Raw genomic sequence first — 18,967 nt, 5'->3', positions numbered from 1 at the left:
TTTCTAAAAATACGTAGAATTGAAACCTAGCTAGATATATAGAAGAATCCATTATTATTAAATAGTTGAGTAGCTAATTGATCTTCAACCTAGCTTTACGATTTAAAAAAAAAAATGCTCTTCCATAATTAGGTATTTGTTTGTTCTAGCTAGTTTCATAACATATAATTAAAAAGGGCAATATTAATTCAAGAGAAGGGAGCAGAGAAAGAAAGAAAGTGTAGTTAATGATTCTCTCAAACTCGATCCCCCTAGCTCTATCTAATCATTAGTCATAATATTTATTTATTTATTTACTTAACCTGTATCGATCTTTTCCTAAAGGCACCTAACATTTGTTTTCTATATTGAATGCAATTTGTAATCCATGTGATCACCATGTTATGGCATCCAATTGGGAGATCATCACAGATTAATTATACATGCATATATATATATATATATATATATATATATATATAAAAGACGAGTGACATGATACCAAATCCAGTACCACTGGCAGGTCAAGTTTTCGGCATTATTTCTTTTTTTATTATCCTCCTCAATTAATTAAATTATAATCTAGCTCTCTTGATTAGAAGGCCAGGGTCCATGTGAAATGAAATCAAATTAACAACTTGATCGCCTAATATATATAATTAATAAATGTCAACAAAGAGTATAATTAGATTAATAAATATTGTTATATAACCAACCTGTAGGTGTATGATCGATCAGTAAATATGCATGTTAATTTATGATCTTAATTTTGACTTGTCAGATATATCCCAGGGCAGTTCCAATTAACACCATATATACATGGGTTTGCAATTAAGGAAGGATCCGGAACTAGCTAGCTAGCTAGAGATTCATTCGTTCATTCTAAAACGCATGCAGATATATATATAGGAATATGCTAGCATGCTACGTACGCGTAGCATAGAGGGTCTCCGTGCAACGGCTTAATATTCGACTTTTTAAAATTCTAACGGTCGATCCGAACCATTCATCTTATTCTCCATATTAATGTGTTTGGAGACCAAATTTTACATTTTTTTGAATTTGTTTACTATTTATTTAGATTTATTGAAAATCACTGTTTTCAGTAAATTTGGACCATAAAAAAATAGCGATTTTCAATCAATTTCAAAAAATGTAAAATTTGGTCTCCAAACACATTAATATGGAGAACAAGATGAACGGTTCGGGTCAACCGTTAGGATTTTGAAAAGTCGAATATTGAGCCGTTGCACGGAAGCCCTCTATGCTACGCGTAGCATGCTAGTAGGTTCCTATAAATATATATATATATATAGAGAGAGAGAGAGAGAGAGAGAGAGAGAGTGGCTAATATGCATTCGGTTGCATATGGACCGAAGTGCTTACGTCCAAATTTGATTTTTCAAAATCCAAACGGTCGATCTGAACCATTCATCTTGTTCTCCATATTAATATGTGCTTGGAGACCAAATTTTATATTTTTCTGAATTTGTTTACTATTTATTAAGTATTTTACCAAATTGTTGATCCAACGGTAGCTGCTGATTTTACTGTTTTGTTAAGCTACTGTTGGATCAACAATTTTGTAAAATACTTAATAAATAGTAAAAAAATTCAGAAAAATATAAAATTTGGTCTCCAAGCACATATTAATATGGAGAACAAGATGAACGGTTTAGATCGACCGTTTGGATTTTGAAAAATCAAATTTGGACCGTAAGCACTTCGGTCCATATGCAACCGAATGCATATTAGCCACTCTATCTACTTACATAAGTATATGACAACTCTATTGAAAAATTAGAACCCACCGTTGGATCAGCAATTTTCAAAGTGGCTTAATAAATAGTAAAAAAAATTCAGAAAAATGTAAAATTTGGTCTTCAAGCACATTTCAATATATAGATCACATCTAACGGTTCAGATCAACCATTTGAATATTAAAAATGCAAAATCGAGTTATAAGCATATGCTCTCATATGCTTATGGAAGTAGAATAGCCAACCTCTATATATATATATATATATATATATAGAGAGAGAGAGAGAGAGAGAGAGTGCCTAATGTGTTAGTGTAATAATCTAGAAGTCAATAATACGATAAATTATCATAAAGCTTTGTTCATGAATTGAATGTTTAAAATATCATTTTGTTGCCTTGAGTATTATTGCATCTATGAATCATTCCGAGTTCATGACTGGAATTGTGAAATTTCATAATACAGATGATATATACTCTTAAAAAGTCTCTGACCGAGGTAATTAGCAGGAACACTAATTACCGCTACAAGGTTAGTGTATGGATTAAAAGATGGTTAAGTTTTACAGACCATTGACAAGATATGTCATTTTAATCACACAGATATATGTTCTAGGAACATGATATTAGACAGACCTCAAATAAACATTAAATAGAATTGTGTTCGTGTCATTAATGTTTTCATTCAGTGTCAAGTTCTACAGTATGAGGTATTCATCGTCCCTACTAAGAGATGTGTATGTGTAAGTGTTATCCAACGCTCTGTAAAAAGCAGTCATAACGGTAGCACTTTCGTATGTATAGCTTAGCTGAGGAAGTGATGGTTTACCAAAAGTACTATTGTTCCTCGTATTTTGTACGAGCTATAGCATCACTGGGCCCCTTGGTAGAGTTAGATTATCTGCATGTGGTATAATTACAAGAGTAATTATATTTGATAATCTACTCAAGATCAAGAAAATATTAAGTTAACAAGGATGACACACACACCTACCTTGAAACTAATCTGATAGCTATGTGACAAAAGAACTGACACAAGTAAATTATTTACTGGATCGTGATATTGTACAGTACAGCATCATCTGTGTAATTGGATGGTCATGATGTATTCTACCAGATGCCTCTCATGATTATAGAAGTTAAAACAGTTTTAACTCTATTTACCAACATAACACAGATCCTATTGGGTCACACCATATAGGAGTTATTCGGAGAATCTTACTGATTAATTATAAATTGATTATAATTAATATTAAGATGGTTATAATTAATTATACGTGATATAATTAAATTATAAATGTCATATAAAAATGACAAGCAGAAACAACGGTTAATTTATAAACGCACACGTTACGTTGTATAATATATCAAATAATAGCTCAATTCAAATCTAATATCAACATATAATATATCAAAAAACATAAATAAAAAGTGTTATCGTGTGTATGTATAGGATATATATATATATACCCACACATATTATAAGAAAAATATATATTCACATACATGTTCCAATTTATATTCTTCTTTGTTTCCAATCTATATTATTCTTCTTCTTTGTTTCCAATTTATAATATACACACACACACATTGATATATTTTATATTGAAAATATATTCTAAATTGCCCACACCAATATGTATAGAAACAAAGAAAGAGAAATAAGGAATAAAAAAAAATTAATTGTAAAGTAATCGTGTGACAACACATGTGGTAAATATGTTTTTAACTAAATTTAGACTTTTATACATAAAATAGATGTATTTAATCAAAAGAAGATAAATTATGTAATTGGAGGGCTGAGATCAAATACAAAGTTTTATCTTTCAATCGTAGCCGTTGACAGATTGGATACCTAACGTGCTTAATTAATAATAGAATGGAGATATAACACGTGGTCCAGTACTTGCCAGGTCAATGACAGGTGGTCCCAACAACACAATTATAGTAGTATAAAAAATGGCATAAATAAAAATGGATGGGTGTTGAATAAAATAAAGAAATGCGCCTACGGACTTAATTAGCAAAGAATTAATTAATGATTGATAAAAGATAAATTAATTACTCAAAATGAAAAGAACATGTACATGCGATAGCTGCAATTAATCTGCAAAGAAATTAAAGCGAGGGGAGGTCAGAGGTCAGAGGTCAGAGGTCAGAGGTGGGGGTTAATTGCTAACGTGGTTGAAACGTGCGTGCATGGTGCATGGTGCATCAACGCCGCCCGCGGTTTGTAGCTAGGGAATTAATTAATTAATTAATCGGATCAATTTAATTTGTTGGATTAAGTTATATATATATACGTACGAGCGGAGCGGAGCCATGCATGCATCTCCCAATCTCCCATGCATGATTAATTGTTCATATCAATTGTTGAACATCAAGAACTCTACTTCTTAATTAATTATTATTAAGATTATATATATATATATATATATATATATAAAATTAAGTAATTAATGTAACTTAATTGCAATTCTTTTCAAAACCACTGTCTTATAATATCATCCCACAGTACATCTGACTGTATGAATAAAAATGATCATACACGTACGCCATAATTAATAACAATTTTTTTTTAATTTTAAACTAGTTAGACATATAAAATTGATGATATATCTATTGCAAAAATGTGCATGATCGAGGGAGATATGTTTTAAGAAGGGTTGGAGACGATTAGTCGTCTGCAAAACGGAGATAAATATATAAATATTACTTGTTAGTGTAGAAATTAGTGGTGATCCAACAAGGTCACATGTGCCGCCATATCGTCTCCTAAAATACATGCCTACTCTCGGCTCATCGCTCTCTCTCTCTCAATTCTTCCTCTTCCTTCAATAATCAATATATATAGGTTAAATTTCGTTGTAGGTCACTAAACTTTGTTATTTGTCACGAATTGGTCACTCAAGTTTGATTTGTTCATTTTGAGTCACTCAACTTTGTTATTTGTCTCAATTAAGTCTCTTTATATTTTTTTCATCCAAAATTTTAACGGAATATGCTAATTCCGTTAATATTTTGGATGTAATGAGTATATTCCGTTAATTTTTTGGACGGAATCGGAATATTCTGTTAAAATTTTGGATGGAAAAGTATAGAGGGACTTGATTGGGACAAATAACAAAGTTTAGTGACTTAAAAGGGACAAATCAAACTTGAGTGACCAATTCGTGACAAATAACAAAGTTTAGTGACCTACAGCGAAATTTACCCATATATATATATATATATATATAGAAGAATTGGATCGAGTTGGAGGCAGCGGCACTTAATTAATTGCTTCCCTACCTACAAATTTATCTATTGCACGGCACCACTGATAAAAAAAAAAAAATTAAGTACATCCTAATTCTACTCATATATACATAATTGTTTTTAATTTGTCACTCTTAAATTATAAAAAAAAGGACTAATTATTTAATTTGTGGAGAACAATGATGTTTATAGCCTATGCCTTAAGATTTAATTGCTTTGTCATATCCAACCTGGCAAAACCTGTATATATATTCCAAGAATTCCATGCATAAATCCTTATAATTAAGCATCAATCAATCAAACTTAGCCAGCTTTAATACTCTCCATTAGGTAATGAACTGGAGATTGCCTTGGGAATCTTAATTAATTAAGTCAACTTTGAACAGTTTCGCCTGAAATTTTCTTATTTTTTTAATATCGTACGGAAATAACCCTTACATCCTATATTTCATACTTATTATCTATATCTTAAAATTTTTTACTTAAAATATATATATTTATTTATATGACATCGGTGTCATATAACACTAACTTTAAAATTTATTAAATAGATCTCAACCGACTAATTCAAACTATTCAAACCAATTTACTTAATGAGTGATGCGTTTACTGTTGAATTTTGGAGCCCTCAACTTATCTGTTTGACTAGATTGCAAAACATACATAAATTGCATTTAACAGTTTCCTTGAGTTGAGATGTATGCATGTTCATAAAATTTAGAAATGCAACAAAACTGTTGAGGCTATTTCCTTTATTCTTGAGATAACTGACTGCATCACTGCTCAAATGATGGTTAAGACTTCAAAATCAACATCTACTCTTAACAAGCTTTCCGAAAAGTTATCATATGCTGAAATTGGACACTCGAGCACCAAGATACGCCTGTTTGAAGAGTGCTGAAGTTCTAGAACAGTTGTTGACCGTTATAATGGAATAAATACCGAACACGCCGCATAAAATCAATGTTAAGCAGCTCCAGCTGCTTGTTGAAACAGAGCCGACCGTTATAACGGTCATGGACAGTTATGGTCTGTCAGCTTGCGCACCTTTCGTATTTTGGCAATCGTTTGGTCATATGAACTCCGTTTTGAGTGAATCAAAACTTGAAATTCTCAGTAGACCGAGATCTACAACTTATATGTTGTTCAAAATATGAACGGATGGATCGCTGTAGTCCTTGGAAGACAGACGCCAGATTTAGAAACAATAATAAACCTAGATTTGCTTCTCTCCCTTTATATAGAAGCCAATACTAGGTTTCTTGAGTGTGCTCCAGCCGTCAAACTTCATCTCCTCTATTCACAAGAGAGCCACTATGGTTGCTAGACCTTAAACTTCAAGACTTATTCAACAACCGAAGATCTCCTCCACCATACTCAATCAACTTCAATAATCCGAGTGATTTGTGAGAGATCTTTATTTACTACAAACACCTTGTAACCCTTTAAGCCTTTGTGCTCACCCTTGTTATCTTGAGCCTCACACTCACCTAGCAATCCTTGAGTCCTTGCGAATCGGATTATCTTTGAGCCTTTAGTGCTCCTTGTTCGGGCCGTGTGATTTCTCATAAGTTTGTAAGGGCTCACTGGTTCTACCTTGTAATCTTTTCTCATTTGGTAAAGAAAGGCGCGCCATCTCAAAGGTCGCGAGCCCCGGAGAAGTAGGCGTTAGTGCTGAACTCCGTAAACAACTATCGTGTCAAGTGTCTCTAAACTCTACTCTTTACTTTATTTATTTTATATTTTAGTTTAGATTCAAGTTATTCGAGTTTCCGCCAAGAATAACTATACAGCATACTAGAACATTATAACTTAGATTAAAAAGTTTAAAAGATCTATTCCCCCCTCTATTGGATTTCAGCTGCTGATACAACCTAAACCCTCGTATTGGCTTAAGTGTGAAAAAGACTGTAAAACAAAAATTTTACGTCTATCTTAAGCTGAGGATCTATCTCCCCGATTGATTTCTAAAACTAAATTTGTTTAACAATTAAATAAATTATCATAACATTATACCTTGGTTCCAAATTCGAATTGGAACTGCCGCTAGACTTGCCTTGCTACTGCTGGTTGGACAAGAGCACCAGATTTCTAGTGCCTCTATTAGTAATCCACCAGGAATAATCAGAGATCGAGTATTTCTCAATAAAAACAGTTGTCTCACGATTCGCAGATACTCCCATTTTCACAACCTCGTGCAAAAGCGGAGTTACCGCAGATTTCGCGAGATTACAACTACTCACAACACTCAAAAATATATACATCTATACGTATATAGTTCTTTCCTAACTCAAACACTATTTAAGAGGAAAAACCGAGAAAGAAAGGAACCTGACTTCGTCAGACGATCAGTCAGACTTTTCAATCTTTACAATGGAATGAGTATGCCTTCTCTCCAACCCTCCACCCCTATTTATAGGCATCATGAACAGTAAGTCGGTGAACAGTAAATTACCAAAATGCCCTCGGCCCAAAAAGGCCCAGATTGAATAGTAATGGGGGCTTTTGGGCTTTCTTAATTATATTCTAAATATAATTAAGGTCCAAATATACTAATCATTTATATAATTGTTCTGAACAATTCTGAACAATTATATTTAATTACGATTAGTTGTGATAACTTTTACACAACGTGTCATACACGCTTGTAATTTTAATATGTTTAAGCTTGTCATCTATATGACATTTATAATTAATTATATCATTTATAACTAATTATAAAACCATCTTATTGATTAATTATAATATTTATAATTAATAATAAGATTATCTGATTACTTCCTATGCGGTGTGACCCGAGAGGATTTGTGTTATGTTGACAATAGAGTTAAAACTGTTTTAACTTCTATAAATCATAGGTGGCACCTGGCAGTACATTATGACCCCCAATTACACAGATGATGTTGTCCAGTACAATATCACAATCATTAAGTAAACAATTTACTCGTGTTAATTCCATCGTCTCATAGTAACTGATAAAGTCCAAGGTAGGTATGTGTCATCCTTGCAAACTAAATCGAGTAGATTATCATATATGATTAATCTCCATTAATCATACCGTATACGGATAATCCTACTCTATCAAGTGGACCCAGTGTTACTATTACTCGTATAATAATACGAGGGACAATAGTAGTCTTGGTGAGCATCTCTTCCTCCGCACAAGTCATGTGTACTGAAATGTTACCCTTATTACTCCCTTTTACATATAACATTAGATAACACTTACGAATACACACTTCTCATGTAGAAAAGACCACACCTCATACTTTAGAACTTAACACAAATAACCGTTAATGACACAAACACAATACCATATAACATTTCATTTAGGGTAAGTCAAATACCATATTCACAACATGTATCTATATTGTCTATGGTCTGCAAAACTTGACCATCATTTAATCCACATACTAAGCTTCTAATGGATAATTAGTGTTTCCTGTTAATTACCACGGTTAGTGACTATTAAGAGTGTATATCATCTATATTATGAAGTTTTGCAATTCCAGTCATGAACTCGGAATGATTCATAAATGCAACAACACTCAAGAAACAAAATGATATTAATCATCCAATTCATGAACAAAAAATGATTGACTTCTAGATTACTACCCTAGCACACCCCCCCCCCCCCTCTAGGTGCCTTTGGGACCAACATTTACATGTAAACACTTTATTTTTTCAATTGATTTTAGTGTCAAGTCAAGCGGTAAAAAATGTTAAAAAATGAATGCATTAAAATTAACTTAAAAATTCACACATTTCATTGCTTGACTTGATACTAAATAAATTTGAAATATTATAAATATTTTCATGTAAACACAACTAATAAAATAGACATTTGAAAATTTTGAATTCACCGTTTGAAGTTGATTCGATAAATTTTATAATTGATGTTATGTATGTTAAAATGACACTGATGTCATACTAATTACCAAAATCATTCATACCTACTATTACACAAAGTATTCAGCATTTTCCTTTCCTGCACGATCATATTTTTTATTTATTTTGAAAATAAGATATTAATATATTACTGTCAAATATATACACTTTTCAGAAACAATATAGACATATATCTAAAAAAAAATAGATGTATAGACGATGAAGTGCAGATATCTCTCTGTAAGTTTTACCAGAATCAAAAGAAAATGAGTCGTGAAGCTAGAACTTTTAATGTGTTAATCTAATTGTTGACTTGGGGAACTCACTCTTAGTATTGATCTTAGTTTTAGTCTTAATTTTAATCTTAATCTTAATTAGATCTCCCTCCAGCAAAAGTCAGAGAGAGAGAGAGAGAGAGAGAGAGATTTTAGATTTTGGCAGCTACTGTCAAATTTTCAAAAAAAAAAAAAAATAGAGAAGAGTCTAGAGAGAGAGAGAGAGACGTGCGTCAGTTGTAAAAAAGAAAATCTGTCTGAAGTGTATTTAATGCGGATATAAATTATAAATTTATTTATTTATAATTCTAATGATATATAGCTGCCTGTGGCTACCAGAATTGAACACATGCACTTGCATAATGGATAAAGCTAACCATTTTAAAAAAAATGTACGTATAATCGTATATAAATGCTAAGCTAATTAGATACCGTGACCGTGGTAGCTGAGCTTCAAACTTTGTAACATTTATTTCATTGTTTAATTTTGCGAGGATATATAAATATAATTTTTCTTTTTTGCTTGGAACTTTTTGAATTTGTGAATAAGAAAAAACATTCTTCTGCTTCTGGCATTCAATTTGATCCATCTCTTCTCTTGAAAGATCATTCAATTTTTTTTTATTTTTTTTTTGTAATTTAATAATAATAAAGAGGGAGGGAGGGTTGGGTTGGGTGAAACAATAAATAAAGTTGTGGAGCAAATGCAATTGGGACATTGGGTATTGTATTGTATTGTATTGACCAATCCTCTATAATCCTACTGGCCTATTGGGGTTCAATCATTAAATCGACCTGACAAATATATATTTTCGGAGCGGAGGCGGAGGCGGAGGGTCCTTAAATCCAACGAAAAAGGCTGTTGGATCAAATCAGAATAATAATAATAATAATAAAAAGGTAAACAGAGACAAAACAGGCCTCTTACTGACTTACTCTTAGAGTCTTAGTAGGTCGTAGTCTCTGTTATAAAAAAATAAAAATAAAAGGCAGATCACAGATGCATGAGACGAGATGAGCATGGGATCCGTGATTATCATTTCCCATATTTACAAAAATAAACCAAATAAAATAATGAAAAGAGAGAGAATGGAAATCTCCTGTTTTTCTGTGACCATTTTTTTTTTATTTTATATTTGCTCTCAGTAAAATTAAATTAGGAGAATAAGTGACAGGACCGACGCACGGAAGGGTGCATGAGAAATGGCATAGAGGATCTAGATTAGAAAAAAGAAGATGCCAAGATTTGAAAGAAGGGAAGGGGAAAAGGAGGGAGTCAATTTATTAATTTTACCTAACTAAACGATAGCGGATAGCCTATAGACTCTATAGAGTATAGAATGGCAATTTTAAATTTTTTTTGTGACCTCAATTGTACAATAAATATAACGAGTTTGGATTTTTGGCCAGAAAAATAGAGCTGGACCACAGCAAGGAAAGGATTTTGGATCTACTTAGTTTACTTTAGTTAGGCGAACTGCCGAAGGCCAGAAAATAATAAAGAATAGAGAAAGAGAGAGAGAGGGTTACTTGGAGCAATAGAAGATCCGAAAGTGGATAGAGAATCCCAAAGAGGGTTACTGGAACTCTGGAAGGAAGGCCGGCCTAAGCTTAGCCTTGTACATCATTTCATTTCAATTCAATTCAATTCAATTCAATTCAATTCCATTCCAGTAATAAACGTCACATCCATCCACCACTTCATTATTTACAATAAATAGTATTGCGGCCGACGATCGATGAGCAACAAGTCTAGCTCTAGCGTCATTTTTCTTAACCTTTTACCTAACCTATTACCTATTACCTATTACCTATTACCTATTACCTATTACCTACCCCCCACAAAAAAAAAGAAAAAAAAAAGTAACTTTCACTTATCTACGGCTCCACTATCATTCATCATTCATCATTCATCATTCATAGCCATAGGTAGGAGACAAGACATTTGGATATATATATCTATGCTACAGACTTCGGTTCCTTAATTAATGCAGTGGGTTTCAAATACAGAATCAATAATTTACATAATCAATCTTCCATTATAAAACTTATTTTATATCACTTTCCTAACTGATTCTCATTGCAGAAAAACATAATTTAGTTTTTAATACATGCAAATAATAATCATTTTCATCTTAGTGATCGAGATATCTTTAATTACATGTTTTGATGCTTCAATGCGCATAAATAATACATAGATAGAGCGCCATACAAACATTTAGATGACAAACTTGTATTTTTTTTTTTTAATTTTCAAATCACTTAGGCTACGATTGATACGAGTATACAAAACTAGGAATAAAAAAAACAATTCATTGTGCTTGATAGAAATATACGAAAAGGAAATGAAAAAATCTCTCATTAGAGAAAAAAATAATAATGTACTTATCACTCCTTTTAAATTATTTATGAAATATTATCATAAGAATTATTCCTTTGTTTACATTTATTATTGTAAAAAAGTTTGTTTCAACAATAAAGAAATTTAATCGCACTTTTTATCTTTAGATGTTGTTCACTCTACTATTATATATTAGGACAAAGAGTTGTCTTAATCCACATTGCAATTTCAGATAAAAAAAAATATATATATTTATATATTCAGAGGCGAATCTGAATGGAATTGAATTGATTTCCATTCATTTAAAAAAAATATTTAAATCTTATTTATAATAAAGTTGAAAGTAAAATATTATAGATAGTATGAAATTGATGTAGTAGAAAAATTTTATGTAATTAATTCTATTTACGTTGTAATCCCGTAGTCGTCTGAAAGTCTGATTCAGTCCCATTCTTATATTATTAATTATGTTAATAAAATTAGAAATTTGAAAAGAATTTGTTTTTGAACACTTAGGGTTGATTTGATTGATGGAATAAAAAAAAATATAGGTGATGAGATAGAAAATTAAAGGGAGCAGCAATGGAGATGGTTATCAATGAAGAAAAATATTAAGGATGAATGAGATGGTGGGGAACTGGGGATGGAGAGCGCAGAGATAAATAATAGTAAGCTACTGGGCTCTTCTCACCTCATCTCTCTCATCTCATCTCTCATCGCATCTCATCTCATCTCATCTATTAGAATTAGAGCCTAGCTAGAGCTAGTTAGCTACAACTATTCATTCATTCATTCATTCATTCCCGTATTCCTCCCTCCTCCCTTCCTTCCTGATCCGGTGATCCCTCCATCATTCAAACACCTCTCTCTCTCTCTCTCTCTCTCTCTCTCTCCCTCCAATAAAATAAAAGCCAGCCAATGATACATCCAACTTTAATTTCCTCTAACAGGAACTAACTATAGGAATAGGATCAATTTGCAAAGGTCAGATCGGTTATACGTACAGACTACAGAGGAGTGAGTGAGTGAGTGATAAATGGGGACGGGCTGGAGAAGAGCGCTGTGCACCTCCGTCCGCCGAGATACCACTGCCGGAGACAGCCCTAGCCCTAGCCCTAGCCCTCGGAGCTGCTCCAAGATCTCCTTTTTCTCCAATGCCAACACACCACGTGGCCTCCGCTGCCGCACCAAATTTGAAGCCGAGGAGGAGAAGAAGGGAATCACCGCTCCTGCATCGGCACCTTGCTCGCCCCGCTCTCCATCCAAATTTGCCCTTTTTAAGGCCTCTCTTCTCTCCAGGGTACCTTTTATTTCTATTTCTATTTCTATTTCTTTTTCTACTTCTTCTTCCCTTGAGCTTACATGGCTTGTGGGGCAGAGGAATAGATTATTTACTTCGCTTTTGTACTTGTTTTTCTCTTTTGCCTTTTCCTCTGTTTTGTTTTGTGTCAGAGAGAGAGAGAGAGAGAGAGAGAGAGAGAGATCTAATTACTTTTTGCTCTTTCTTTTTAACACTTGGAATGTTAGATTTGCCTATTGTAATTGTAGGAGTAAAACCTAGTAGAAATTAATATGAGAAAATTAAATTGGATTGGATTTTGTTTAAAATATCTAGATCTAGTTGACATTTTTGGTTGATATTAAATTAGATCTCTCTCTCTGTCTCTTGTCTTTCAGGGAAGATGTGGTGTGTGCGATCAGAGCGTGAAAAGTAGGTCTACTGGAAATATGGCGGTTTTCACGGCAGAGTGTGGACATGCATTCCATTTCCCATGCATCTCCACTTACATGCGATCCCATCCCCTTTCCTGCCCGGTATGCTCAGCCACCTGGCAACATTCTCCTTTTCTCTCCGCTCTCCGCTCTCCCCTAGCCGCTGCGCCAAAACCAAATCCAAAACATCAACTCTTTGATGACAATGCTGAAAATCAGACTCCCAGGAAAGAGAAAGAGAAAGAGAAAGAGAAAGAGAAAGATCAGATTTCAAAACCTGTTGCTTCCAATAAAAAGTACAAGGTATATAACGATGATGAACCCCTTTTGGCCAAATCAAGGTTGGTCAATCATGGTGGGTTCAACCCCATCCCAGAAGCAAATGAAGATGCTGACCTTGAATTTGAATCAGAATCAGGGCATACCAACTTTGGATTGTCCATCGCTGTATCACCAGAGGCTGCCCTCATATCAACTGGCCGTAAACATGGTAAATATGTAGTATCAATCAAGGTAAAAGCACCTCCACTTGCAAAATCCAACCATGCAAGGCCAGCCCCAGTCGACCTGGTAACTGTCTTAGATGTTGGGCAGGGCATGACTGGAGAGAAATTACAAATGCTCAAACGGGCTGTGCGTCTTGTCATCGCATCGCTTGGACCATCTGATCGGTTATCTCTTGTTGCATTCTCTGGCACAGCCGCAAAACGTTTGCTCCCTTTGCGCCGCATGTCCAGACAGGGGCAACGCTCTGCCCGTAGTATTGTTGATCGATTGGTTGTGGCGGCTGAAAACGCACCTGTTGGTGTGGTTAGCAATGTATGTATTGGTGATGCGCTAAAGAAGGCCACAAAGGTGCTAGAGGAGAGGAGGGAAAGAAATTCTGTCGCTACTATTATGCTTCTTTCAGACAGACAACAAGAGATGAAGAAAGAGAGGGATCATACAACAATACAACAAGTACCAACACCTAAAGCAACTACGCGCTTCGCACATGTCGAAATACCAATTAGCAGAGGACCAACAACACTGGAGGCCACACCAAGAAAGGAGGATGCCTTTGTAAGGTGCCTAGGTGGGCTCGTGAGTGTTGTCATGCAGAACGTACGGCTACAATTAAACTTCCCTTGTGGTGAGATATTGTCAGTATATTCATGTGGGTCCGGGCAACAGGCAGTGGCATTACCAATCGATAATATAGGTCGAGGAGGCAGGGTTATTGAGGTGCCGCTCGGGGATCTCTATGCCGAAGAGGAAAGGGAACTTCTGCTGGAGTTAAGAACCCCGCTCCAACCACAGGATCACATGTCATTGTCAACCAGGTGGAATTACCGTGATCCGACTTCTCGTGAATCCATTTGCGGATCGGAGAGGCCTCTTTTGTTACCTCCTCTGGATTGCAGCAGCACGTCCATCCATTTGCGTGACCTCTTTGTGGCAACTCGTGCACTGGCAGAATCAAGGAGGCTTGTCGAGTTAATGGACTATGCAACAGCACAACATCTGCTATCTTCAGCTCGCTCCCTTCTATTACAGACACAAATGCAGTCTCCGTGTGAGTACTCTTCGTTGGAAAGGGATCCCCTTATTGAAAAGTTGGATTCTGAGATGAGGGAAGTGCAGTTGCGGCGGCGGGAGATGCGACAGGATCCACCAACTCCACCATGTCAGTCTCTGAGGACACGAAGAAGAGACGAGGCAGTAAATGTTGTGGCTGCAGATGCACTGACGCCAACATCAGCATGGCGAGCTGCAGAACAGCTGGCGAAGGTGGCAATAATGAGAAAGTCGTTGAATAGAGTTAGTGATCTTCACGGCTTCGAGAACGCCCGGTTCTGAGTATGCATCTTTGACTCAGAAATGGCGAGGCGCAAAATCATTTGTTAACCCCTTCCTCCCCTTCTTTGGTGTATGGTTTTTCCCTTCTTTTTTTTTTTTCTTTTTTTTTTATCAATTTCATTGCATCTTATTCAAATCCTTTTACTTGGGTGGTAGGCTTCTTTGTATAAAAAATAGCCTAAAGATCTACTTTGATAGTCATCTATTAGATCCTTGTACATCTCATCAGGATTTGAAGCTCTGTTAGTTTCGGAAAAGGAAAAAAATGATGGCTCTGTTTTGTGGTGTGCAACGTAGAGTCAGATAAGATTAAGCGCTTTGACAATCATTTAGATTTTGTTAGCGAAAATATCTTTTGGGCAAACTTTGCGCATGTCTTGCAATGTCAACCCTTTATTGCAACTGGGATCAATTAGTAAAACAACTAATCCAAATTCCATTTTAAAGTTTATTTGGTTTACAGCGGGCGGCAATAAGCAAGAAGCCAACAGTTCATATTAATAATGCCTAACAGAAACAAACAGTACTAGTATAAAATTGACAAATAAATAAATAAATATATATGAAATAGTACTGGACCCACATATTTTAAGAAATAATAAAGGCCGGTCAACATCTGATTAGTTAACCTCACCTGCTCTCCATCAGACTTATTTTAATACTTAGAAAGTACCAATTATTAACAATTTTGGCATCTTATTATCATGAGAGAGAGAGAGAGAGAGAGAGAGAGAGAGAGAGATTGATTGATCGTTTAGGTTACATGGCACTAGTTCTTTCTCTCTAACTTACCCTTACTCTTACCCTTACCCTTACCTATCCCTATCCCTACAGGCTACAACAATTATTGTTTACTGCATGCTTCCGCTGACTAGCAGCACATTCATATTAGAAGCCATGGAGAGATCAAATCAAACAATTTCAATGATAGAGAGACGAGACGAGACGAGACGAGACGAGAAAATTATAATTAAATTAAATTAAATTAAATTAAATTAAATCAAAGAATATATTTTTAATCTAAATACAAGTTTAACAGAAAATTACAACAACCCAAACACCCTCCTTGCAGTCCTTGACAGAGGCTCTTTTGCATCTCCAGGTACATGACAAGCCCCTTCCATTAATTCATCCAGCTTACAATGTAAAATACTGTCATCAGAATTCACTTTTAAATTTGCTGAAACATCCTGGTTATTATCGCACTTGGACCTCCTGCTCTTAACCATCTCCAATTTATCACTGTGATGCAACTGATTTAAAGTCCTCCAAGTAACTGCATCAGGTTCCAAACCATTCCTTCTCATCTGCTTCATAAACAAGTATGCCTTCCTTTTCAACCCCTTCTTACAAGCATAATCAATCAATATGTTGTAATTAACAACCCCAGGTTTTACCCCATTGTCCACCAATTTGTACAAGAAATCACATGCTTCCTCAAATTTCTCTCCTTGGCAGAAGCCCCTAACCATTGCTGCATAAACAAACTCATCATGCTTTTCCCAAGGCCATATGATATCATCCCAAAATCTCTTCGCCTCTTCAATCCGATCAGCCTCAAATAAACCCTTTATTATATGTGTATAAGTCAAGCTATCACAATAAATCCTCTTTCTGAGCATTTCATCAAACACCTTCAAGGCATTTTCAACCTTCTTTAGGTCAAATAACCCTTTTATGATGACATTGTAAGTTACTGTATTTGGTGCACAATTATGCTTTTGAACCATATTACGTAACATATCAAGTGCCTCATCAGATTGACCAGTATTAAGTAACCCATGAATGACCATGGTAAAGGTGACCACGTCTGGTACACACAAGGGGAATGTGCCATCAATCATATCATGCAATATTTTTCTTGCTTCATTGATCTTGCCAACCTTACAAAAACCATGAATAATAGTATTAAGGGTTATGGTGTCAGGTTGACACTGCTTCTCGAGCATCCTCACTAGTATATCAAGTTGTTCACTGGGGTTTTGGACAATGCGCAATGCACTGAGAAATATGTTGTACCAACGTGTCTTAGTCTCCGTGTCAATCTCTCTCCCTAACATGATCTCTAGAACATCTTTTGCGGTGGCAACATCATTCTCTCTGCATAGTGACTCCACTAGTGCTTTGTATGTCACCTCAGGAAGTGTGTACCCAAAATCATTTCCTTCTTTCAGTAGCTGGTATGCTTTCATGCAATCTCCATTCAGACAAAGTCCATGAATTATATAATTGTAGGAGACCGAACTTGGTGCAAGACCTCTCTTCTTCATTATGTAAACAATCTTCACCGCACCGTGGTAGTGACCATACCGGCAAAGAGAATCAATCATTTGGCTGTATGCAAACTCACCCCTTATGCAATCACCTTGTGGCATCTCTTCAGCTATTTGAAAGACCTCGTGAAAGAGAGCCTCCTGACATAGGCATTGGATCAGATTTGCAAAAGCTGCATTTCTCAGTGACTCTTCTATTCGTCCTTCCTTTTCCAATTGCATATCTAACCAGAGTTGTTCCAGCAACAACATAGCCTCTGACAGGTGGGCTCGTTTCCTGAGTGCTGCCTTAATGAGGGTACTCTGTGTAAGTGAATTGGGGGAAAGGTAGCAATGATGAATTTCATCGAACAGGAGGCGTGCGGCAGCGAATTGTCCAAGATATGCATAGCCATTTAGAAGTATGGTATATGTAGCGGTGTCAGGGGATGGGCCGGTAGAGTGAAGTCGAAGGAGAAGGCGGTGAGCATGGGCAAGGAATGGTTGGGAGAGGAGGTGAATTAGTTTATTAAAGGTGGAAAGAGAGATGGAAGAGAGGGGTTTGAGATGGGAGAGGCGGAGAAGGAGGCGAAGTGTGAGAAGGGGAGTGTTGTTGGATTGGAGGAGAGCGGAGAGAAGAGCGTTGTAGGTGTGATTGGTGAAAAGTGGGGAGGAAGAGGAAGAAGATAGGAGGAGGAGGAGGAGGCGGTGGTGCGCCTCCTGAGATCGGCCAGTGAAGCAGAGGGTTTGAAGGAGGTGTAAAAGAGAGGCTGTGTGGGGTGGGTGGTTTGTGCAGAGGGAAAAGAGGTGGGGGGGAGGAGGAGGAGGAGGAGAGAGAGAGGCAGTGGAGAAGCGGAGGGGGGAAATGCGAATTGAGGCTGAGAAGAGGCCTGGGACCTTACGTATCAGCGAAGGAGAGAAGAAGCACGCCATGGCATTCGAGTTCGACTTCCCTAATCGGCTAATCCCTACTCTACATCTACATCTACATCTACATCTACATCATCTACATCTACATCTTTTCTTTTCTTTTTGAGGAAAAGCCCGTAAGCATCTACATGGATGAAAATTGGAAAGGAAAAAGGAAAATTACTCTTATTGGAATTAGAAAGGCCTGCAATCTAGCTAGCGATGATGCTTATGATCAGTTGACACTTGACAGTCAAGAAACCACACATTGAATTGAATTGAATTGAATTGAATTGAATTGAATTGGTTAATTCATGATTAATTCATAGCAATCTGCAATTCTTTTTTTGAAAATTCTAGATACGTCCCTTCTAGTTCTAGATAGCTATTAGAACTACAGGGACAGACAATGGCTGTTTTGTTTTCTCACAATAGCTATTAGAACTACAGGGACAGGCTGCAGGCCAGTGCATAGGAAACCTGTGCTGGTAGGCCAACTTGTGATATATTGCAATCCTGACACAGGATAATTAAATTAATTGTAATTGTTCATACCACATTACCACCTAGCTAGCTAGCTAGCTATTTGCCTTCTAGCTGCTTTCTGATCAGTCTGATCTGATGGAGCCATTGGCCCATTGCCATTGTATGTATACAGTTTTGTCACGTACCTTGTTGTCATTTGTCAATCTGTTATGATCTGGGAGTGGGACCGACTGCTACACATGTTTTTCTTGCTGTTTATAGTCAGTTCT

At 35.8% G+C, this 18,967-nt stretch overlaps 2 protein-coding genes across 2 annotated transcripts; one reads left to right on the top strand and one right to left on the bottom strand.

Annotated features, from left to right (window-relative positions):
* Positions 1 to 12,204: 12,204 nt before the first annotated feature.
* LOC144574015 (Zinc finger (C3HC4-type RING finger) family protein) lies at positions 12,205 to 15,452 on the top strand. Its single transcript, XM_078323828.1, has 2 exons — positions 12,205 to 12,799; positions 13,177 to 15,452. Exons 1-2 carry the CDS (start codon positions 12,536 to 12,538, stop codon positions 15,049 to 15,051), a joined length of 2,139 nt encoding a protein of 712 aa, XP_078179954.1. The 5' UTR covers positions 12,205 to 12,535; the 3' UTR covers positions 15,052 to 15,452.
* Positions 15,453 to 16,029: 577 nt separating this feature from the next.
* On the bottom strand, positions 16,030 to 18,251 carry LOC144574406 (Pentatricopeptide repeat (PPR) superfamily protein). Its single transcript, XM_078324369.1, has one exon. It carries the CDS (start codon positions 18,234 to 18,236, stop codon positions 16,095 to 16,097), a length of 2,142 nt encoding a protein of 713 aa, XP_078180495.1. The 5' UTR covers positions 18,237 to 18,251; the 3' UTR covers positions 16,030 to 16,094.
* Positions 18,252 to 18,967: the final 716 nt, after the last annotated feature.

Source organism: Carex rostrata, chromosome 22 (assembly GCF_964058835.1).
Source record: "Carex rostrata chromosome 22, lpCarRost1.2, whole genome shotgun sequence".
NCBI classification, from domain to species: Eukaryota; Viridiplantae; Streptophyta; class Magnoliopsida; order Poales; family Cyperaceae; genus Carex; species Carex rostrata.
The sequence above is the reverse complement of the archived record's forward strand: the minus strand, read 5'-3'. Positions and strand labels throughout refer to the sequence as shown.